At 37.1% G+C, this 24,257-nt stretch overlaps 1 protein-coding gene and 2 long non-coding RNA genes across 13 annotated transcripts in view; 2 read left to right on the top strand and 1 right to left on the bottom strand.

Annotated features, from left to right (window-relative positions):
- The window catches only part of LOC310739423, a 195,388-nt gene that overhangs the window by 70,771 nt on the left and 100,360 nt on the right, over positions 1–24,257 (top strand). The gene's annotated exons all lie outside the window — the stretch shown is intronic.
- Positions 1–24,257, bottom strand: part of shroom3 (shroom family member 3) — a 95,331-nt gene that overhangs the window by 15,153 nt on the left and 55,921 nt on the right. For 3 of the 11 annotated variants that reach the window (XM_083565322.1, XM_083565330.1, XM_083565331.1), the window contains 5 exons: positions 18,655–18,756; positions 9,162–9,296; positions 4,726–7,738; positions 3,157–3,209; positions 769–1,494 (listed from right to left, as the gene is read on the bottom strand). In XM_083565322.1, the coding sequence (XP_083421448.1) occupies positions 769–1,494; positions 3,157–3,209; positions 4,726–7,738; positions 9,162–9,296; positions 18,655–18,756 (4,029 nt within the window). Of the gene's footprint in view, positions 1–768; positions 1,495–3,156; positions 3,210–4,725; positions 7,739–9,161; positions 9,297–12,422; positions 12,964–18,654; positions 18,757–24,257 lie in introns of those variants that run through there. The other 8 variants (XM_083565326.1, XM_083565323.1, XM_083565324.1 and 5 more) reach the window with 5 other exon arrangements.
- LOC310739424 lies at positions 14,757–17,565 on the top strand. The gene is made up of 3 exons (XR_014537397.1): positions 14,757–15,158; positions 16,711–16,826; positions 16,920–17,565. It is a non-coding gene; the product is annotated as an uncharacterized lncRNA (long non-coding RNA).

Genomic DNA, 24,257 nt, shown 5'->3' on the forward strand with positions numbered 1-24,257 from the left:
AAATAAAAAAATACAGTGGCAAATTTCTGGCTAAGTTTCTGTATTTCTGTATATAACTGTGATTTGCATATCATTAATAGAAATGAGAATAAGTATTGGGTAAATGTGAGTGTGGGTTATAGCAGCCTATTCATGTGCTTCTATTTTCTCTTTTCTGAAACTGAGCTCAGCAGTGGGACTCAAGAGTTAGATTTTTGTATTGATTTTGTTTTGTGTGTGTGTGTTTTCAATGCAATGCTCTGAAACACACACACAAAACAAAATCAAGAGTTAATAATAATAATAATAATAATAATAATAATAAAAGAAGCACTGCTTCACTCTCTCCATTTCTTGCCTCCTTCAGCCCCTATTCCCTGCCCGATTAGCCAGGGTTTTCCCAGCCCTGTTTGGCTAGTGGGATCTACTCTATCATAAAATCTGAGTTTAACAGAGATACCTAACTGTAATGTTCCAATAGTTGTGATAACGGTATGCCAATGATTGTACGGTTAGATGTTTCTGATGAACTTTACACCAGTATTTCACAAAGCCAGTAATTATTAACAGCCTTTATTGGAAATAATGGTTCATTAAAATCTTCACTCGATTGCCAAAAGTACTGACATAGAAATGACCTCTGCATGTATTTTCAACTTTAAGAGTGGATCTCCAATAACTGCATTAGTGATGTTTTTTCATATGCTTAACATTGGCCTCTGTAATAAACTGACACAATAAAACACTAAATAACACTAAGTAGTATATAATGCATATGTGTGTTTGTACCAGTTCAGTTTTTGTGTTTCTTGAGGCACTGTGACATCAAGTGACTCTTCCTTCATTTCAGACTTGGCTGATGGGTAGAGAAGCAGAGGATTCTCTGAGAATTTTTCTTCTCTGGTTGACAGCGGGTGTGGTGGGACAGAGAATGGAGATAGAAACACCTCATCTTCCAGCTGTGAAACAGATGCAAATGAGGCAGAGCCATTAGTGGACTCTGAGTTCTGTAGAGAGGGGAGGGATCTAACGGGGGAGGTAGAGTCTTTGGGAGAAGTGACCAGTCCAGAATGGCATGGCCTGTGAGGTGGGCTCAAAGAGGAAGATGTGAGGGACTCTGCAACTTCTTGGTGTGAAGATGAAAGGTCATGGGCTGTCTTCTCTGAATCGTTTGAAACATTAATGGAACTGCTGTCGAAAATTTGATTGTCCATTCCTGACAATGCACTTGTTTGATCTTTAGAGACCGTGCCTGGGAAAGTAATGGCATCTAGGTTGGGTTGGCATTGAGTCTTGTTGGTACTGTGCCACTCTGAAGGGGAGAAAGGACAGGGCAATCCGACAGAAGCTGCCAGGCCTGAGGCGCTGTGGGATCGGGGTCGGTCTGAGTGGCGCTGTCGCTCCCTCCTTATCACAGGTGGGTTCATCTGATTCAGACCTGGGTTTAGTAGGCAGCTACGTTCTAGACCCACTTCATTCGATGACCTTTGCTCAGGTGCCTCACTCACTGGTGCTCTGTTCCAAATGTAGAGAGAAGAAAAAGTGCTTGCAATAGGACACAAATGTAAGACATCTTTACAATACATTTTACATTTGGTTGGCCCTTTGAGCCATATGATGAAAAAAAGTAGAAGGTAACAGTTTCTAACATTTAAAAATTTATAACAGATTACATAAATTTAAAATTTTGATTTTTGTCAAATTTCGTCAAATTTAGTCATTTACCGGCTCCCACTTATTAGCCAGTTCTCCTATACCAACCAGGGAGGGTGATGGCTAATGCATGCTGCCTCCAAAACATCACAGATGTATTGTTTAGAAGCTCAATTCTTCCTACATCACAGAGCAGTGTACACAATTCAAAGCAAAGTCTTTTGAATCTGAGTTCAGAGATGGCCAAAAACTAAAAAAATGCCATCATATACACCCAGAGAGCATGGCCAATATACTCTCTGTGCTCAATATGCTCAGGACTTCTGATTATGTATGGCTATGACAACAACAGGTTTCCCTCCTGACAGTAGTCTGAACGCTTTTCTGTTGTGTCAACATTTGAAACCAAGTATATTTAGAAAGGTTTAAAATGATGTGATATTTATATAATTTTGCACACTATACCAGCATGTTTATATAAAAACATGTTTATAGTTTCATTTCTTCTGTTATATATATTCCATATAAAAGCAACCAAGAATTGCTCTGTAAAATCAGCTCCAAAAGAAGAACAGCAAAACCATTCGCTGAAATAAAACTAACCTACCAAAATGAAATGAAAAAAAAAAATTGTACTGGCATAAAAATCTGTATATATATATATATATATATATATATATATATATATATATATATATATATATATATATATATATATATACAGAAAACCATTCGCTGAAATAAAACTAACCTACCAAAATGAAATGAAAAAAAAAAATTGTACTGGCATAAAAATCTGTATATATATATATATATATATATATATATATATATATATATATATATATATATATATATATATATATATATACAGAAAACCATTCGCTGAAATAAAACTAACCTACCAAAATGAAATGAAAAAAAAAAATTGTACTGGCATAAAAATCTGTATATATATATATATATATATATATATATATATATATATATATATATATATATATATATATATATATATATATATATATATATATATGTCCAATGTGCTATGTCAGATGCTGGAAAGCAGCTAGGAAACTTGAACCAACTGAACAAGATCTATATTTTAGTCAGAAGAACATGAGAACAAAACGTAATAGACAAAGTTTTGAACTTTGCTTTTGTCAGGAATATTCAGACTCCATTGTTTATCATCACGGGTATCACTTTTCCTCACATAGTTTCTGTGTTCTTTTGTCCATTCAACCTAGACCTGTAGGTCCCTTTTTTTTTAAGTTCTCTGCATTTTAAATTTGCTTGTCCGTGTTTATCTCGTTGCTGATAAAAGGCATTGGGAACCACACAGATAACAATAACCTACTGTTTATGAGTTCTGTTTTGGGTGCAGCACTTATCATGTGATATTGTGGGAGGAGGGGCAGAACTTTTAGCAATTGGCAATTGGCTCTTTTAGAAGACAGAGCAAAACAGAACCAGACAAAGATCCCCCCCAACACACACACACACACACACACACAAACACACCTGTTTTCTTTAGATACACTCCCAAGCAATCTGAGGTCTCCAGCCAAGACATCCTAGAAGTTAAAAAAACAAGAAAACATGATTGGAGAGGTGAACAGAAACAGGGAAATGAATCAGACCAGAGGAAGTTAACCATTATACTGTAATTACAAAGGCAGAAGCCTTCTGGCTCGAAAGGAGCAGTTAAGTGAAGCATTATGTGATTACTAAACAGCCAACTATTGTAAATGAGAAATAATATAAAAATGTAAAGATTGATCTATTATAAGGAAATTTTGCTTTGTTCCAGTCATGGATTGAAAGATTTTATTTGGGGCTGCTGTGTGTGATCTGCTTGTGTAGAACGCTTTATCCTTGTTGTTCTGCTCATGGCTTAAAGTCAGTTCATTTCAAATTGAATCCAAAGTGTATTTTTCATACAGTTTTAATTGAAAAACGTTTGTTGGTATTTTAGCAAAAAACCTATTTAAGAATGGAATGTAATTTATGCTGGCATAGTGATCTCATAACATTGGACCTAAAGATTCATACTCTGCCTTCAACGGTTGTTGACTGAATCTGTGAATAATCAAAAGCAATCTTTTACTGATTCTACGAGACGTGTAATAAAATCTGGTAATAACTGGTATCTTGTTTTGACAGTATGCAAAAGCTAAAATCTGTGATTAATAATCAGCATCTCTTGCAATTTCTGTAGTAGCTAACGGCCATGTGAAAAATGTTTATGTGCAGAGTAATTGCTCTGAGAGATAAGTGGATCCCCTTAGCCATGTCAAATATTTTATGCCTGAAACTGTGGCAGTTTGTCCATTATCTTCCATAACTACTCCCTGTAGTCACGGAGGAACTGCGTTATCACTTTAGCACATCTGTCAGAGTCATGCCTGCCGCCAGGCTCAGTGGCACCAAACAGGAAGTGAAGAGATTTGAATATTTCCTGTAGTGGAGCATAAGTTGTTTCTTCATCAATTCTTAACTGAGAAAGGATGAGGGATGAGACAATGCCCTTTTCACCTCCTCACTAAAGAGCTTATTAGATTCATTTGTAATATACAAATATGGGTTTGATCATGTCCTCTTAGGGCAAAAGGTTTCATATATAAGATTTATTTCAATATTACGTGAAGGATCTTTTGGTGTTTTTAGAATATCAAAAGGACACAGTAGAAAACATGGGTTTAATTTAAGCCAAGAAAATAAATGCGGTGTCTATTGGAATTCACATATCAATTCTCAGCCTAAAGAAAAGTGGTTATTAAAAATGTAGCCTTCAGTGTGAATTATTAGGCCAACAATTGAATATGCTCCATATTTACATGGTCACTTATACCACTGTATCCAAATTAAGCAAGCCCATACTATGAGATGCCCTAATGGATTGTTTATTAAGTTAGACAGAAGTTATAATTTAACTTTAAAGATATGCAATTTTCCATCCCAAACCTTGAGACATAAATATCTAGCATGAATTTTCCTTTACATTTTATGGAAACTGGAAATGATCTAATACCAAAATTAATAGGTTTTATATAGTGAGATTATGTCAAAATATTAAAGCAAATGTATTACCAGATTGTGGTACTCTACAGCCGGAGAAGATTTAGATCTGAAGTGCTGAGAAGCAGGACGAACTTGATTGCGATCCAAGAGATCCTCTGCAGAAGCAGATTTTCCTGAGCTTCTTGTTGGAACAGCTCTTTCAAAAATGTCATACAAGGTTTGACTTGGACCTGGCACATGGCCTAAAGTGGTTCTCTTTGCTTGCCTTTCTGGTTTTTGTGGTTCTGCACTCTGTGGTCTTAAAACAGACTGATAGATTTCTGAGTGAGCCTGACTTTGGGTGTTCCTGTTAGAGTGCAATGGATGCTGTGTATTGGGTGTAAGAGGATAGAACTGGCAGTTAACTTCAGATAAAATCTCAGGTCCTGGCTCCTGAAGAGAGCCCATGCTTGTGGTGGAAGTTCGGCTTTGTGAGTCCATGGAGAAACAGGTAGTTGATTGCATGTAGGCACTGTGAGGACGATGAGGACGTCCATCCATCCGCCGACCAGTCTTACGCTCTACATAATCAGCCAAAGCATCTTGCTGCATCTGCTTCAACTCAGGTCTTGATGTAGCTAATTTACTACCAACACAACGAGTAGCTACAAGTTCAAACATCCTTCTTTTATCTGCAACACTTGTCTCAGGTAGTTGAAATTGCAGTGGTGCCCTTCTTTGAAATAAACCAGACTCTTGATCAGAAGCTCCAACCTCATGAATGTTCTCTGGCTCAGAAAAAGACAGTTTCTTTTGTTCCAAGGTCAGTCGCTTTCGTCCACATATTCGCATAACTGAAGGCCCTACAGGAGGGACTCTTGGAAGCTCAGGAGCATTTGTCTTGCCTGGTTGCTCAACAGGAATAACATGCCGTTCTTTGGGAGTGTGGGGAGAGGTGGTGGGTTTAAAGATAATACTGGGTCCCTTCCTATCTAGTGACATGTGCTTCACAGGCACAGGAGGAGGGTTTGTGCTCAAGTCTCGTCTTCTGAATGAAGTGGACCTCAGCACCTTGGACTGAGCATCCTTGATGCTATCTCTGTATGCTCGAGTAAAAGTTGGATCAGGAACTGTGCCTAAGATGTCCTGATGATCTTCTTTCCATTGGACGTCTTTGTTGTTTTCCTCAAGATTAAAAGTGCTCTTGCTCCTATGAAAGTCTTTGTCATTTTCCTCATTAAGATGGAAATAACTCTTGCTTCGGTGTAGGTCAAGTGGTTTCCTATGCTGAGATTGATCATTGCTCAAACACCTTGGCTGCAAGTCCTGCAATGATTCGGCATTTCCCTCATGACTGGAACTCCTTCTTTCTTGAGGGGCATACCCTTTTTGTAAATCTTTTATCCCAGACAGAGATCTCTTGACACTGTGGGTGGCCTGACTTGGACAAACTGATGAGCTGTAATTGGAGAGGCTGTGACTGTGACTACGTGGTTTGGTCTGCTGTTTCTCAAAGTGGCTGACCTTCTCCATTACCGACATGCTACGTTCACTTTGGGTGCTGCAATGGCTATTAGTAGTTTGTGGGCTAGCACATCTCTGCACCTCTGCTAGTGCATTCTCAAGTCGAGTTAGTGGATGATCCAAATCTTGATCCCTCTTTTGATAGGTGCTGGATTCATTTTGAAACCGAACTGAAGTGTTGATTATTTGATCACTTCCTTGAGGCTGGGCATGATCCTGTAAAACTTCACATGATGAATAAAATGGTTGTGGATGGACATTTTGTTCATGAAATCTGCTTAGCTCTTCCTGCTTAGGATGTCTGTAAGATTCCATAATATCCATACCATGAAAGTATCTAGGTTTCTCTCGCCTTGGTTGAACAGGGGTGTAAGGGTCCTTTCTTTCCTGGCCTATGGACTGCACTTGGGGTTTGGATCCCTGTGCTTGAAAATGAGACCTGTAAAACCCACATTTGGTCTGTGGGTCATCTTTCACTTGGTTTGGTTGTTTAGGTTGAGGGTAAACATGAGGTTGGACAGAGCTGGAGTAGGAAGCAATACTTTGGTACCCATTTGTTGCTGCACCAGAGTCTACTCCTCCACAGGGTTCTTTTTGAGGGATGGGTTTGCTCTCCTTGAGAAGTGCTGGGTACACAATACTAGAACTGGGGTTTGTCGTTGGTATCTGTGCAAAATGGGGTTCTGGTAATGAAACAGGGTAAATGCTAGTGGGCAGCATGGCTAATCCAGGCTGTGATAAAGATGGAAGGCTTTGTTTGGGTTTAATTGTTGGGCTACTCTCGGGACTCTTTTCAATTACAGTGTGAAGTTGACCCTCTATTCCAAACAATGATTTTCCTGATGCAACAGAACCACTGGAGTGATGCCATGAACCCTTGTGAAGCGCCCGTAAAGACCGAGCATGCTCAAGACTGGACCAAGAGCTTGGCCTCTCATGGTTCCGGGTAGCTGCATAGCTGTCACTACGTAAGGGAGGTGAAGGCACCCCCTTCAAGTTTTCATAAGAGTTGCCATTGTGTGTTTGGCCCCATACTGGTCCCACACTGTGACGATGAGTGGTGACTGTCCCACAACCACTGTTTTCACTGCTACTGCTACTGTCACTGGTACTGTTGGAACGGTGACAAACCCTACCCTGTATGGTTCCACATCTAGACTGTGACTTGCTCTCATTAGCTTTCAAGATTGCTGCAGAAATTACCTCATGATCTGCAGACATGCCTTTTTGAGAGTCATAGACATTGCGGACATATCGAATATCTGCCTGATGCATGCTCTCTGCAGTTCTATGTTGAGAAACACTGTCCATGGAGTATGACCGCTCTTTGCTGAATGATGGCCCAGCTGCAATGTATTCAGGGATACTTGAGCTGGTAGAGAAGGAACTGTATGCAGAATCACGTTTGCTGTGCAGATGGTCAATGCTATTGGAAGATTTGGAGACTGAGAGCTGATTGCAGGAACTGTAAGCAGGGTGGGAATGATCTATGCTCTCCATGCTTCCCCTTGAACTATACTGGTCTGGACTTTTTCTCAGAAATCCTGCATCATATCCCGACAGGTCTGTGGTAGAGGCACTGTGATTAAAAATAAAAGGTAAAGCTAAATTTTGTATTTAATATAAGTTAAATGCAATATATTAGAGTTTATAATAGGCTGTATGGATAGTAGAAAATATCATATTCCATTTTTTTTTACATTTATATAGTGTCTGTCAAAAGTTTGGAAACAGCAAGTCTTTCATCGTTTTTGAGACACGTGCATGTTCCTTCTGTAATTATGTAACAAATTTGGCAAAAACACACATGAAGTGGACAGTGAATGACTGAAAGAAAGTTCTAAGGACATGTCCAAATTTGACATTTTTGGCTCGGAAGAAGAACAGAAGACAAGAACAAGATTGAGAACAGGAGTAAAGATGTTAGCAGACTGCCTCACACCCACATTCAAATATGGAGGTGGAAGTTTAATGTTTTGGGGTTGTTTTGGAGCAGGAAATAAAGACTTATCCTGGGTGAAAAAATTAATGAATGAATAAAAATAACTTCTATTCCATTCTTCAGATCAATGAAATTATGTATGTACAGCTAATTGGAATGACAATGACCCGAAGCATACATCCAAGCTCTGTAAGCGTTATTTATGGAGCAAACAGTCACCTGGAGTGTCATGGTATAGCCTGCTCAGACACCGGACCTAAATCCTATTGAACTGCTGTGAGATAGCATATCGCAACATCAGAAAAAAATATCCAACTAGCAAAGAACACCTTTTGCAAGTTTAACAAGAAGCATGAGAAAGTATTTTAGCTGAATGCTTAGAGAAACTAACTGTCCGGATTCCAAAAGCATGTAAAGTTATTCATGCTAAGGGAGAAATTTTCTATGAAAATAAAGTTTGAAATCTGTATGTTTATATAAAAGTTTGATCAAAGTAAATCCACACTACCATTAAATGTCTTAGTTTGTTGCATATAAACAAAAGCATGTGTCTTTCAAAATAGATAAAAAAGACTAGGTGTTTCCAAACTTTTGACAGGCACTGTATATAACTTTATATTTTTCAGTGTACATTTGTATATAGTGTAGACTTGAAGACTTTAACAAAGAACAGAATTTCTTGACTGGCCAGCAAAAGTTGAGCAACAATAGCCCTGGTAATTGAGCTGCTATTAGAATCACATAACAAACTTCATGAAAAAATAGACAGTGCTAGTATTATCCTTGTGTGCATTGAAGGTCCTGGTTAAATTAATGATTGCTTTGAACTTGGATCAACATCAAACAGTGTAATTTGGTTCCTGTTTAAAAGATAATAAAATGGCTTATCTTTAAACAAGGTGGTATTATTTTCAATCTTTGTGTGTAACATCATTATACTTTGAAGATGCATTGGGACTGAAATGTATACAATAACAGTGTCATTCAAATTACCATTTGATACATTTACTTTTCTCTTTATATATTATTTTTGTCTATTTAGATATTTCAAGACTCTGACCTGGCATGGTAGCTTTGGTGCCAGGGAGCCCCCATGGCACCCTGGGATATCTGCATCATGCTGTCAGAGTCCAGAGAGCTCTCACCCAGTTTAGTGGAGTGCCAGGAATGTGGACGGGACCCAGGCTCACTGCTCCTGCCAAAAGAGGAGAGATGAGCACAGTTGCCAAAACACAAAGCAGATGGGGACAAGGCAATAAAAAAAATTTGACACACCTTTTTGGAATAAAATTTTAACAATTTAAAGCAAATGTATTTAAAAACTTTTTCCTATGAGCCCAACTGTCCTGTTTTTTTAGAGCTCCCACACAACACCCCAACATGAACTATTGCCTAAACTAAAACAACAAACTATTTAAAATAATACCAAAATCTTAGTACAAAAGGTGGAGGTAAAAACTGTGAACAATAAGAAAAAGTTCTGATAAATGTCAATACATGTTTTATATAATTATTGAATTAATATTTTCTCTTGTGAATTTCTTCTGACCATTGCAGGAATGCACCTCAAACAAACAGTGTTTTATATCGTTATAACTGCCATTAAAATTGTTTGTTAAAAGTCAGATCAGAATATTCAGTGGTGTAACTGGCGTATGACAAAAAGCTATTTTTCTTTCATGTGGAAAGTTTAAAACACCTGTTCAGTCTATAAAATTTATATCTTAATTGGCTTATTTGGCATTTTATTAGGGTAAAAACCAAAACTGCTGTTCTGGTGTTTTGTTTGTTTGTTTTTTTTAATTGACATTTGTTACTAATTTCCATTTTACCTGTAAATAAATCCTGTATCTGTAATTCCTTATGCGCCACCATTTGAATACCTCTAATCTAAAGGCTTGAGTAAAAGTTGCTTCTGAGGCAAATTTTCACAGCCAAGCATATATTAAATTATGTTAATTTAGAGTTAAGGGGATGCGTCAGACTTTCCCCACACAGCTTTAGCATATATGGCAGATTGTTTACACATGAAACTGCTTAGAAAGCAAATATACTTTGTAGAATAAAAAAATTTACTTTAACGTTTAATGAAAATGTATAGGTATATACGAATGTTTGAGTGATATTCGAGTATGTTATTATTATTTAAAGCTTGCCCACTATTAAAAAAATATATAAATTCCTATAGATTTAAAACGTTTTAAAACAGACAGATGTTTATTAGACTTTTAAAGATTAACAAGGCAAAAAATTACATTTAAACACTCAAAATGCTCAACTCAGCAAAGACCCCACAGGTTATTTCTGGACCACCAAGGATGAATCAAAGTTCCATTTTGATAAGTGCAAAAGGAATGTGGAATTGGTTCTCTATCAAAACAACTCACAGAGCATCATAAAAGATACTAATGAATGCCTTTAACTGTAAATATCTACTACTACTCTTTATGGAAGAATGTATTCTGTACACATACAAAAGTTTCAAAACAGAATATATAGTAGGAAAAAAAATAGAGAAAAAATGTAGTAGTAGAAGCTGGATATTTATTACAACCGGGAAGAATCTGAATCATGCAATCTAAAAATGCTGATATGGCATTGCTTTGAAAAAACTAATATAAGTTATGAATTCTTTCGTTCATTTTTTGTTCCAAGCAACAGCATGATAATGTCATGATTATTATTTTTGACCAGCAATGAAAAGCACACCTTCCCACTTATAAACAAACACACATTGATGCTAGTCCTGATGCTAGTCTGTGTCCTGTAAGGTAATTCTAGAATAGTATACAGCATATAGTTCTTAGAACACCAGACTAGAGTAAAAGAGTAATAATAAAAAAAAAAAAAAGTAAAATCAAAAGCTAGAAAGAAAAAAATGTGTTTTTGTCTTTTAGAAAATGACCTAGTAACAAATGTAAGAAAGAAAATAAACAGGGATTTAGTGCTGATCTTCTGACTAGACATGAAGCACTTAAAATGGGTGGATAAACAGGAAATGATCTTGTCTATATACATAGGAAGAACTGCACAGTTATCTCATTATGGACAAATAATCTTACATTTCTCACATATTTGCTCTACCAAGTAATCAGAATTCCAATTGTGTTTTTCAGAGAGGAGTTCAAATAGCTGAACAGTGCCAATGCTACCTTCTTCAATCCTGTAATTCATTGATTTTATTTACTGTGTCCATGCAGTTGGTAAGTTAAAGTACGGTACTGTTATAATACAAATATCAGCAAAGTCAATAAACAGCATGTTATGAAATGTACAGAAACTTTATATCACTAAAGCTAAAAACAGTCATTCCCTTAGCCGTTCTGACACCAGCCCATTACGGGGCATACATTTATTCTCTAACTCATTTCACCCTGGGGCAACTCTATTTACTGCCAAGCCACCTATTATACTTAAAAGAAATAATAAAATCTTTACTACATCTGTATAATCGTAAAATCTAAAAAAATAGTAAAATTATGCAATACTGTGAAAAATAACATTTATATAAAATATCCAATATAAAATAACAATATATTAAATTACATAATCCAGTACATTTATGTCAGTACATATAACCAATACATTTTCTCAGTTGGTTAATGCTTCTGTTGATACTTAATACTACTGTACTGAAGGTTTAAGAACTCTTTCATAGCAGTTTGGAAGTGCCTGGGATTTAGATACACAATTTTCTGACCATGCAACATGTAACCTCTGAGCCACCAAATCAAACTCAATTATCAGGATTCAAAAATTCTACCACTGAATATACTGTAAAATGTATGAATGCATTCTGGCTGATCTCAGTAGCTCAGCCAAGGCACATTTTTAAAGTCGTTCAAATGTACCGAATTGTGTTACTTCTATACTTCAGTACTTCAGTATATGTAAAATGTTTAACCTAAGTTGTCAGTAAATTACATTTAAATGTACAGAATATTTCTAGTGAATATGCATGTTTTTGGAAGGCAGGAGGAAACCAATTAACCTGGAGGAAACCTACACAGGTTTGATGAACCAACACTAAAGACTCCATCAATAAAAAGAAATGCCACCTTAGAGAAACCCTTCAATCTAAAAAGTAACTTTACACTTGTTTTTGATCTTCTGTCAGAGCTACTGGTAGAGAAAATTAATAAACTGTTTCAGATTGGATTTAATAACTCAACATTGCTGTTTTAAAAAACAAAAAAGAACAATACAATACAAACTGTTGACTTTACACTGCCCTCAACTGCCTATGAAGCACCTACTGACTGCTATCCAGTGCACCTAGTGATGCTAACCCTGTCATACACACCAATCTAGCGAATGTTACCTGGAGGTGAACCTGAGAACCTTGGAAATGAGACCGTTGACGCCGGTCTCTGCCGGCAGCTTGCACAGCGCTCCATCGGACCTGCCGAGCTCAGACCTTTTCTGCTTTCTGCGCAGCTTCCTGCGGTAAAACGAACCGAGCAGCTCCATTCGCTCCTTCTCTGCAGAACTCTTGCGCTCAAATGGTGGAGAACAAGCAGTCCCCAGTGTTGACCAACATGAAGATGCGTACAGTCATTCAAACATGCAATTAAACGCCATTACGATGTAATTAAGCATCATTAGAAAGCAGTAAACATCCGGACTCTGTGGAACGAACTCTGAGAATGAGCAGAGAGGATGAGAAAGAGAGAGAAACTGAGAGCGAGAGGTTTACAAAAAAAAAATAAAAATAATGAATGAGGGACAGAAAGAAATGAAAGAAAATAGATTTAAATAAGATGAAATTCAAATAAAATAAACAATGAGGAAAAAACTGAACAGAGCATGGAAATAGTTTCTGTCTTGTTTCATATATTTAAATTTCAGACGTCAATGGTAACACATGATAGCGTTTGCACAGCCAAACAAAGGGATGTTTTCATCTCTCTGTCCTTTCTCCCTGTTCTTTTTCCTCCCTCTTTCTGTTCTCATCTATCTTTCAGCATGTGACACCAGTGTGAATTCATAAGATACATCACACCCTGTAGGTGGCACTGGTGCTGAAAGGAGCAGGAAGGCCAGTTTGGCCTAGTGTGTATCTCAGCTTTATTGATTGATAAGTGACAGAGGATTTCTGCCCCTGAGGGAATGGTGGTGACTTATTATGGTAGAAGAATGGAATAATGATAACTTAAGTTTAAGTTCACACACACTGTCGGGAGTTAGGAAGACACAAGTGGGCAATCATACAATCGCGTCACCTTTCTTTCAGCTTTGACACAATGACTACAGATGTCTGCACTGCTCAGTGCTGCGTTTCCTGGGAGACTCTAAGATTTTCACCCTTGAACACATAGACCCTCCCAACGTAAGCCGAACCCCAGGAATGCAGAAGATCTGATATGCACACACACACACACACACACACACACACACACACACGCACGCACGCACGCACGCACGCACGCACGCACACACACACGCACGCACGCACACGCACGCACGCACACACAAACACACAAACACACACTCACACTACCATATGTTCTAAGAACCCACCACTCAAAAACACCTACTCTTTTTTCCACGTGTCTGTTTTGTCTTATATCTTAAGCTTTTGCTATTGCCACCTCCCTCCCTAATCCCTCTCTCTCTGTCCTCCGTGGTCAAGCTATAACAGGGTGTGTCTGAGTGCCGAAATTGTATCTGAGCTTGGGGAACTCTGCTCCTAAATCTGTTTCATCTGAGGAAACCGAAACTGGAGAGAAGATTAGACAGTGGGAGGGAGAAAAAAGAAAGAGGAGCGGAGAGTGGATGGGATGAGGACCAAAGGAACGCTCAGATATTGTCTGCTTGTTGACTGAGAGAAGAGACATGTTCATCATTACCACTGCATTGTTGTGATCTTACAGCTCATATCCTCACACTCTTCCTTGGCCAACCATTCCTGACCTTTTTTTTTTGAGACAATGTCTGTTGTGAAAACAATTTTTTTATTTAATTTTGCAATACAATTGGACTTATAGAAGATTTGTAACTATTAATTACCAACTTGCTAGTAAACACCTTAATTGTGTGTTTAAGGGCCAAATGACATTTTTGGCATTTGGCCCTTATCTTACAATTATCTTGTTTGGACAAACGAACAGTGGAGGGTTAAGGTTCTTATGCAAGAGCACAACAGTGGCAGCATGATGGTGCTGAAACTTTTTTATGAACATTCCGAGCAGAAGTCCAATGTCTTTGTCACTGAACAACCAAGTCCTCCTTCCCCAGTTTTCACACTCCATTAAATTGATATTTCCTCCCAGATATTTTGTTCTTGGTCGCCTATAAATGTGTGGGTGTTGATAGTAATCATAGCTCAGACTGAACAGTAAAGTATAATCAAAACTACATTTGTATCTTAAATATATAATTGAGTGCTAAATATATAATTAAGAATCTGTTGTGTTAACTCACTCTTCTAGACAAGACTTTTTGTTGTACCCTTTTTTTTCAATTTTTTTTGCAGCTGCCAAGTCCCTAAGTGAAAAAGCAACACAAGCTAACTAAAATGTCCATTATGTAACATCTCAGAATAGAGCTCTGCTAAATCTAGGATAAAAGATTACAATCTGCTACATGTCCACTGAACAGGACAAAAACCCAAACTAAATGGCTACATTCCAGAGCCACAGTGAGCACAGCCAACACACATACCAACACTGCTAAAAACGTGGGATTCTTCCCTTGTTGGGAAACGTGTAGAGATGCTATATCAAATACCAGACAAACCACACTATTATGGTCCTGAAGAGGAGGGGGAAGATCAACAGTGACCATCCCTCCCAGACTCCCATGAGGACTTCAGATCGTAATCTCCTTCTCATTACAGAGAGATTCTGTCACTACCATGCTATCCTGGTCTCAGAGGACACAAGAACTGTAATGTCCCCAATGACAGACAACTTCCCAAATAGTAAAAGCAACGGGGTGGGGTCAAGACATCTAGGGAGGAGAGGAAACACAATTAATTGTGTAGTTAAATATGTGAGCTGGTTAGGGGCAGTGTGCATGGACTTCAGTAATGTATGGAACATGCTGGCGATGAACTGTGAGTGGCCTTTTCATCGTTTTACGTGGTGTTAGTTACTAGGAAGGACCAAAGGGGGGCATACTAGGATTATAAAAATGCGGGAGAGAACTGAATGAAAAAAATGGATTGACAAAAAGAGAAGATTTAAACAAAAAAGAAAGAAAATAAATCCTGGATACACTTTTAATGTTCATTCTTTACATCAGCTATTTGCATTTATTTGTATATTTATGTATATTAAGACAGACAAATTCTAAGTAAAAATGAATGAACCTTGTGACAAATCAGTCAATACAGAAAAAGTCTTGACACCAGAGCTTATGATCAAATCTAATCAACTCAAGACCTGATCAACCCACATCATGAGCCATAGTGCCTTTAATTCTTGTACAATGCTTTTAATATAGACAGATGGTAGCCCCTGTAAGCAAATCATCCTGTAACATGTCCAAACATATCTATAAGAGCAGAGAGCAGCTAGCCATTCAAGCAGATGTTACAAACAAATGTATCTTGACCACTAGAGTCAAAACATATTTTAGTCATGTAGTTTTTTTTTTTGGATAACACTAATACAACTGAAACTTACAGCTATTTTGAAATCTTATATGCTAGCTAACCAGCTTAGTAGACTTTGGGGGTCACATCTAGCATATACTGGTTTAATTTGCACACATACTTCAAATGTTATTTTATGTTATAAAAGTGGCAGCTTGATGGTGCTAAAAATTGTTAGGAACCTTCCAAACAGAAGTCCAATGTCTTTGCCACTGAACGACCAAGTCTTCCTTCCCCAGTCTTCACACTCCATTAAATTTATATTACCTCCCAGATATTTTGATCTTGGTCACCTATAAATGTGTGGGTGTTGATAGTAATCATGACTCAGACTGAACAGTAAAGTATAATCAAAACATTTATGAGTTCTAAATATATATTTAGAATGTCTATTATGTGTTAACTCACTCGGTGCGCTCACGTTTTAATAAATTTTTGACTTTTTTGGTGTAAAATTCTTTTTTTGGCAGATGCCAAGTCACTAAATTGTCCACTAGGGACATTTTATGGGCGTCAATAATCTGTGTTTCGAGAATTAGTTGATTATCAGTGTGAAACAACAAATAAAATCTATGTATTAGTGTAGAAGTGATATTTGGGTTATAAAAGGAAAATCTTTGTTGATCTATAAAAGCTTTTTATAAAAGTGCCTTTTTGTGATGCTCCAACAACCCACAAAAGACTAATGTTTTAAAATGGGCTTTAAAGTCTAACGTAATGACGCTTCTAGAACCTTCTCAGCTCATTTCCATAGCGATGCCCCTGTCCTGAATTCCATGGGTAGGGGCGCTGTGGAATCCAGCTGCTGAAGAATTTCCACCATGTGACCTTCGGATCTGTACCTTATTAGGACAAAAGATATTTAGGGAGCAGCCACCACTATATTTATGGCATGTCTGCATGGTACCAAGAAGGGAGAAGAAAGTATGCACAAAAACAATAATTAACATCAAGTGAACATGGATTTCCTTATCCTCGTCTGAGTCATTACTTGTTTCCTGTCATTTTAAAGGAAGATGCGCTGACGTTGGGATTGACCTTGGTGCGTGATGCGACAATTCGGAAAAATGCTCTGTAAACAGCTGAGCGTTACAATGAACTTCCCATCTGTAGCGTACAAAGACACAGGTGCATCCATGCAAAACAAAACCTCTTACATTATTACCCTGGCATAATTATAATTTTTTTATTTTTTATTTCTACTTCTTCTTCTTCTCTCAGCTGCTCCCATAAGGGGTCGCCACAGCGGATCATCCTTCTCCATACTACTTTGTCCTCTGCATCTGCCTCTTTCAAACCAATGGGAAATTATTGAAATTATCGAAATATTAATAGGACCAAAGTAAGAAAACTTCTCACTGTTGATTCTGTAAAATGTACATTTGTGGCATTTGGCAGATGCAATTATCCAGACTTACAACTGTGCAGGAGAGGGTTTTAGGGCTTTGCTCAAGGGCCCAGCAGTGGCAGCGGGATTTGAATCTGTGACGTTCCGATCCAAAGTCCAATGCCTTAACCACTAAGCTCCCACCTCCCCAGATGTTGCGCTCATCTGCAATTCCATTCTATCGTCCTTTAATCTAGGAGTTACCATTGTTAACTGCATAGGTTTAGAAGACATGCTGGGATTGCTGGCACTCGATTTATTATTGTATTTATGAAGAGAGCCCTAAATAAAAGTTTTGAATTTGTTGGTTTTCTTCTCTGGTCCAAATATTATTGGCCTCCCTAAAGTGCTACAGATCTGTCCTTTGCCTCAGTCTGTGCCTCAAAATCAGGTAATCAGGAATATTATTAGAGGTGAGAATTCCTCAAGAAATAATAACTTCCACATAATGCAATATTAAAAAGAGCTTCAGATAGTAAAAACAAAAGCAAAATCTAAGCTAATATAAAATCTTATATATAGCAATATTTTCATAGTTTGTGGAAATCTGATGAAACACACACCTACAATATATGCTTCCCATACAGTATATGTTAAACATCCCATTCAAAATCTCTCCTTGCTGTTATGATAACCTTCTACTAGATCTTTGGGCATGGCTATGGGAATAACTCAGGTATTGGTGTTAGGCAAGAACTAGCACAAACAGAGTTCCAGTTCATCCAAAAGGTGTTCAGTGAGTTAAGGTCAGGGCTTGGGCTGCTCTATTTCTTCCATATCAACCATTGTCATGATCAAACAAGTCTGGAGTCTTTTAAAGGGAAGTCTTATTGCTACAGAATACAAAAACATTGCATGCCCCAACATTGTGGCAGTTTGATCAGGTGTCTACATTCTTTTGGTATATAATTCAGTATCATAAAAAATACATATGTATCTGTCAGCTGACATAAGGGAAGTCTGTCAAAAAGTTTAAGCCTGTAAAATATTATTACACACCGAATTAAATTTGACTAGTATTATAAGTGTATATAAATGTAAATCAGATGATAAACTATTATAAATGTAAACCAGATAAATGTAAACCGGCATAAAGGAATGGAGTTCAGGCAGGCCACAATTTATAACAGGGGTAATCCGTTTCAGAGCTATCAGGGTGATTTTCCTGTTGAGAGACACCTAATAGACCACAATATTTAATTTCAGGTTGTATAGATGTTTGAGTAGGGAAATGAGCAGAACCAAACAGGGGGGACTCTGTCTCCTGGATTACAGAGTAGCTTATAGCTTTGAAGGAAAATGCTTCAGTAAATTTCAGTAATAGTGTGTAAATCCAAGAAAGAAATGGTTTTTAATTCAACAGTTTACCAAGGGTAAAGATGCTAACAATTGGAATGAAGAATGTACTGACTGAATCAATATCAACAAAAGTGTTCGAACAGGTAACACTTCTTTCCTATTGAAATGTTGTAAAACAACTATACAGTCCATTAGTTTCAATGCTACTAATCCACAAAGGTAAGTTCACAACAGAGACTCGGATCGTAGTGTCACTAAACACACACAGACCTGTGTTTGGTGCGTATCTGAACTCCTCCGCAGCATCGGTCTGTATTCGCTCGATGGCAAGCTGTAAGGGTCTCACTACAGCAAAAGTCTGCACAGTGCTCTCTACACACACAAACACACACATGAAAAGAGTGTATAATACTTGAAATATATCATCAGGATATATTTTCACACAATACTTTGAACAAATGACATTACAAGGAATACTGATATGCAGTAAAGCTTTCCCATAGACCATATCCTTTTTTATCCATCTTTACGTATGACAAATGAGTCAAATCAAGTCAAGTTTATTTCTATAGCGCTTTTCGCAACAGACATTGTCTCAAAGCAGCTTTACAGACAAAATTAGTAAAAACAACTTTGCCAAATAGCCTATTGTAAGTGCCAAACTTTTCATCAAATGATAATAATAATTGTATGTAATATGGTATTTTTTTGCTGCAAGCTATAGACTAAGGTTGTAACATTAACAAAACTGTCCTTCTGGGCTACATTAGTATTTTTTTTACACCTGAGAATCACATCCAGGGTTAAGATGTTGGATTTCTGATCAGAATGCCATAAATTAAAATCCCAGTCTACTCAGTCGTACAGTATCAATGAGATAATTGTTAGTTGATCCGGATAAGTTCTGCCAAACGCTGTAAATGTAAACATGACATCAGACGAGTCCTAGAGTGCAGTTAGACCTTCAGTTTAATTCTATAACTCTACAGCATACAAAGAAATTCGGTACAAGTATATATATAATATATTAGTATTTTATTAACAATTCTCAGATTTCAGAAGTCAGACAGACCTATATCAGCACTTTTCAGAATTGTCAATCAATCAATGTTTCACACTAAATTCCAACACACCCTAAATTCCATCACATGATCACACTTCAAAATAGTTTTTCAGACACAAATCTGATGCTTTGAATGCAACAAAATATGTGCTTCTGCTAGGAGAAATACATGCACACAGGCATGCTGATCACAGGCAGTTAGTTAAAATTGTAGTCTACTGCAATGGCTCAGGACCACAGGTTGCATTTAATCACCTATCACTGCACACCTCAACAACGATGAACTATAATGAACAGACATTTAGTGCTACTTAGATGAGGATGGGTCCCCTTTTGAGTCGAGTTCCTCTTAAGGTTTCTTCCTCATGCCATCTCAGGGAGTCACCACCATCTTGCTAATTTGGGACGAACTTACAAGTATAAGCACAAACCTATACACTCTTTTATTGACGTTTTATCTCTGTAAAGCTGCGTTGAGACAATTGTCCATTGTCGCTATACAAATTAAAATGAATTTAATTGAATTTTTAAATGTCACAGGCATGTGATCGAATCTTTTCAACTATTCACCCTTGCTTCCTCTCTCAGGTTAACAGAATGCAGAATTGGTTCTTGGCTAGTTGTGGCTTACATTTGGCAGGATAAGACAGTATTTGTCCAAGGAGGCCTAAGACTGATCTTCTCACTGCTAATTCTCTCTCTCTCTCTCTCTCTCTCTCTCTCTCTCTCCCCTTCACCCTCCCTCTCTTGCGCATACACACACACACACACACACACACACACACACACACACACACACACACACACAGAGCTCTGTGATGTGTGATATGTAAAGGATCTGGCAGAATGTCCATACCGGATACAGGTCCAGAAGTGTGTGTGAGGGTAACTGTGTGTCTTTCATCTTATCTGCAGATAAGCAGGTAGTAAACCTGCAAATGAGCATCTGTTTAAGTTGCATATTTATTATGATTTAAAATTATAAGTGTAAAAAGTTTGATGTGGCCCATATGACAACTATCGTTCAACATCTCAAGCTGAGGATCGTAGCTATCGTAGCTTAGCAAACTAGAATTTTAAAGAGTTTGAAAGTGTTTTCTCTGAGTTTTAGAACTGGACTTTGAGCTGTACATTTGAGAAAGAGAGAGAGAGAGTGAGTGAGAGAGAGAGAGAGAGAGAGAGAGAGAGAGAGAGAGAGAGAGAGAGAGAGAGAGAGAGAGAGGAAGAGAGAGACTAATAATTTCCAGAAAATTCCACCCTCCTCAAAGCCTGATCAAATGATTAATACAAACAAAATCAGTGGCTACAGTATATAGTAACATGAGTTAAAATGTGCTTACTCATGCACATAGTGCTAAATCTTATTAGTGATCATGTGAACACTATCTTTATCATCAGTGTGGTGGTGTGTTACTGCCCGCTACACTATAGCAACTATAAACAGCTGCTCTCTAGTCAGCCTCACTTTTGGTTCTCTCCCTATGTTAATATGTAAAAAAAAAAAAACAAAACAAAACATATTTCTTTTCTGATTTTACCAGGAGGCCATGAACCTCATGACAAAACTTTTGTTTGGAAGACCTTCTTGTCGGAGAATTTAGTGGGGTTTTAAAAGTGCTTCATTTTCCTCGATCGAAGTCCTTGTGAATGATTTTTTACCATTCCAACACCAAAATTACACAAGTGCTTTAACATAAACACGTAGCTTGGTATTCAGCAAACTCGACGTATGAAGTCTTACAAGATACAAGAATTACAAAGTAAAAATTTCCAACAGTTCTATTATATTTGAGATTGGATTGATGCCTATTAAATATGTTTTTGAATGAAGTTTGTTTTATGTTATCAACATGACACATTATACACACACACACACACACACACACACACACACACACACACACACACACACACACACACACACAAAATGCCACACAGCACCTTGCCACCACTTCTTGAGGTGATTAGGTCCAAAGTGCCGTGAGAAAGTCATAAAAAAAAATGAATCGTATCGCACATTTATCTCTACAAACTTAAGAATGCAATTTCCTCAGTGCAGATAAATATGTTCCAAGTTCCTTTTGTAAAAATAAATAAATAAATAAATCCAAACCAACGACAGACCAGACCAACAAAAACCACCAAAAAAACACTCAAACTATCATGCTAACATGGCGGGTAATCAATGTCCTTTAATTAACCATCCTACATTTAGTTAAAATTCACAACATTCATACCTCATTCTTATATTTTTCCCCACAGTCTAAAGGTCATACAGTTGACAGCCAAAATAAATCAGTTGCTCACTGGTAACTACTCACAAGCACCTCCTTAATAAAGCACACAAGATATAGGAATTGAACGTAATGAGCAAATCTGCCTGATTCTGAGTTTACCACAAAAAAATAAAAAGGTTCTTGGCCCTCAACCAAATACTGAAATGCACACAAATTAAATCCTAATCAGCTCTTGAGTGCTGATATTGTAAATACATTTCTCTTTTTGCAGTCAAACACTAACTTGCTTAACTATTTCTGTGTGCAGCAGTTCTATATTATATATTGAATCATTAAATTGTACAGAATTTCTTATAGTTGTGTCTAAAGTGTGCATGTACATGTAAAAACTTTTTTTTATATTTATTAAAATCAAATCTCTTCATAATAAAAGAATGTGTAAAAAAAAGTGTTCTTGGATGAGGGAATTTGTCTTCTACGATTAAAGACTGAGTTATTATATGCTTTTCTGTTCGCGGCAGTTGTAAAGAGTGGTTATCTGATTTACTGTAGTCTGCCTATTCTCCTTTTCTCTCATCACTAAGGCATTTCTGCCCACAGAACTGCTCCTCACTGGATGTGGGTTTTTTTATGCACCATTCTGTGTAAACTCTATAAAGGCTGTTGTGTGTAAAACTTGCAGATCAGCAGTTTCTGAAAGACTCCAAGCAGCCCATCTATTACCACAAAAATGCCACGTTCAGCGTCAGCGAGATCACAATTTTCTACATTCTGGTGTTTTGATATAATAATTAACTGTAGCTCTTCACCTGCAGACTGAAAAGGAAGGAAGAAAAGTTACTTCACATCTTAATTTTATAGCATCATCCCAATGGGACAGTGGCTTTTTCCAATCATTCGTAGTTCTTCCCAAAACTGTTACCACCAAGTTGCAGGCAAACGATTGTATAAGATGTCTTTGGATGTGGTAAATCTTTTTCTTTACCCAAACCTGTTCCAGCATGACAATGCCTCTGTGCACAGAGTGAGCTACATGAAGATATGATTGACTTTGTTTGGAGTGGAACATCTTTAGTGACCTGCTATAGAGCTCTGACCTCAACCATACTGTACACCTTTGGGATGAACCGGAACACTGACTATACCCCAGGCCTCCTCACCTAAATTAATACAGATTTTACTACTAACACTCTAGTGGCTGAATCAGAATTTAGAGGAACATCTTCACAGCAGAGTGGAGCTTATTATAACTGCAAAAGTGAACCAAAATTGGAATTGGATTTAAAAAAAAATCACATACCACAGTCCACAAACTTTTGTCTGTATATTGTACATTAACATTAAACAAGCAAAATAATACAAATTCATGTAGCTTGTTCAACAAATGTACTTACATAACAATTAGAAAAGGTCAGATGTGTTATGGCATGAATTTTCTTTTAGTCAAAATACAACCTGCTATTATTATACAACAAACAATATATGTCCAAAATATTGTGGACACCTGACCATCATTACTATGTATTGTGCTGTAATATTGCTACAATACTCAATTTTTCATTCACTGCAACCAGAAAATCATTTGCCTGAAACCTTATTTTATCCTACTAAAGCCTTCAGGGATAAAATTTGAAAATCGACTGTGCACGAGGCCCTCTTACTTGACATTATCAACACTTTTGTGGCTGGATGGACAAATCCCTATATCTAGTAGAGGTTAGTCAAGGGTCAATATACTTTGGTCCATATTATATACATAGTACAAGATAATAAATCATGATGAAGGTTAGGCTTCTTAATGAAAAAAGACTTCCAGCCTAGCATCCCACCAAATCTCAAGAAATATCACACATTTGTTTGGAATTCATCCTAACTCTTGAATACTTGGAGATTATAGTTTTATTTAAGCCTGGTGGATCCACTAGAAGTGCCCCAACACCTTTTGAATTTCTGCAGATGTGCCTTTCACATTTTGTTTATCTTTGCCTTGCAGATTTTCTATGACTTTTTTGAATATCTTTAACAGGGTTCACAGGCTTTTCTAGAGTAAAAGGTATGCATTCCTTCAGCAAACTTAACACTGTAGAGCACTTAAGAGATAAAGCTTAATGCTCTAGGGCTTAAAGACAAACATATCTAGGTAGATAACTAATGTTACACCAGCTAATAGTTTAAAAAAACGAATGGAAATGTTATAGTATATTTGAATGTTAAAATATGTTTAATATATCCAACTTGTGTTAGCTTTCATTTTCATTTTAGCATTGCAGGCTCAGTATGCATAGATATACTCATTGCAGCATTTGTCTTTTGTATGTTATTTAGTCCATTCTCAATGGATAAATCCAAAATTGTTGTTTTTAACACATTCACATCTTGCAAACAGTTTCACAAAGGCTTTTTAAAGACCTTTAATATTTGTCTAATCCCTGATTTATGAAATCACCTAAATATATTAACTTGCAGCAATGTCAATAAGTTAGCTGCTATAACAATGTATATATATGTATATATACTTTTACTTCGATATAATAGTAAAAGAAAACAAGTGCTGGATGCTGGGAAGCATGAGA

This window comes from Silurus aristotelis (assembly GCF_946808225.1).
Source record: "Silurus aristotelis genome assembly, chromosome: 16".
Lineage (NCBI taxonomy): Eukaryota > Metazoa > Chordata > Actinopteri > Siluriformes > Siluridae > Silurus > Silurus aristotelis.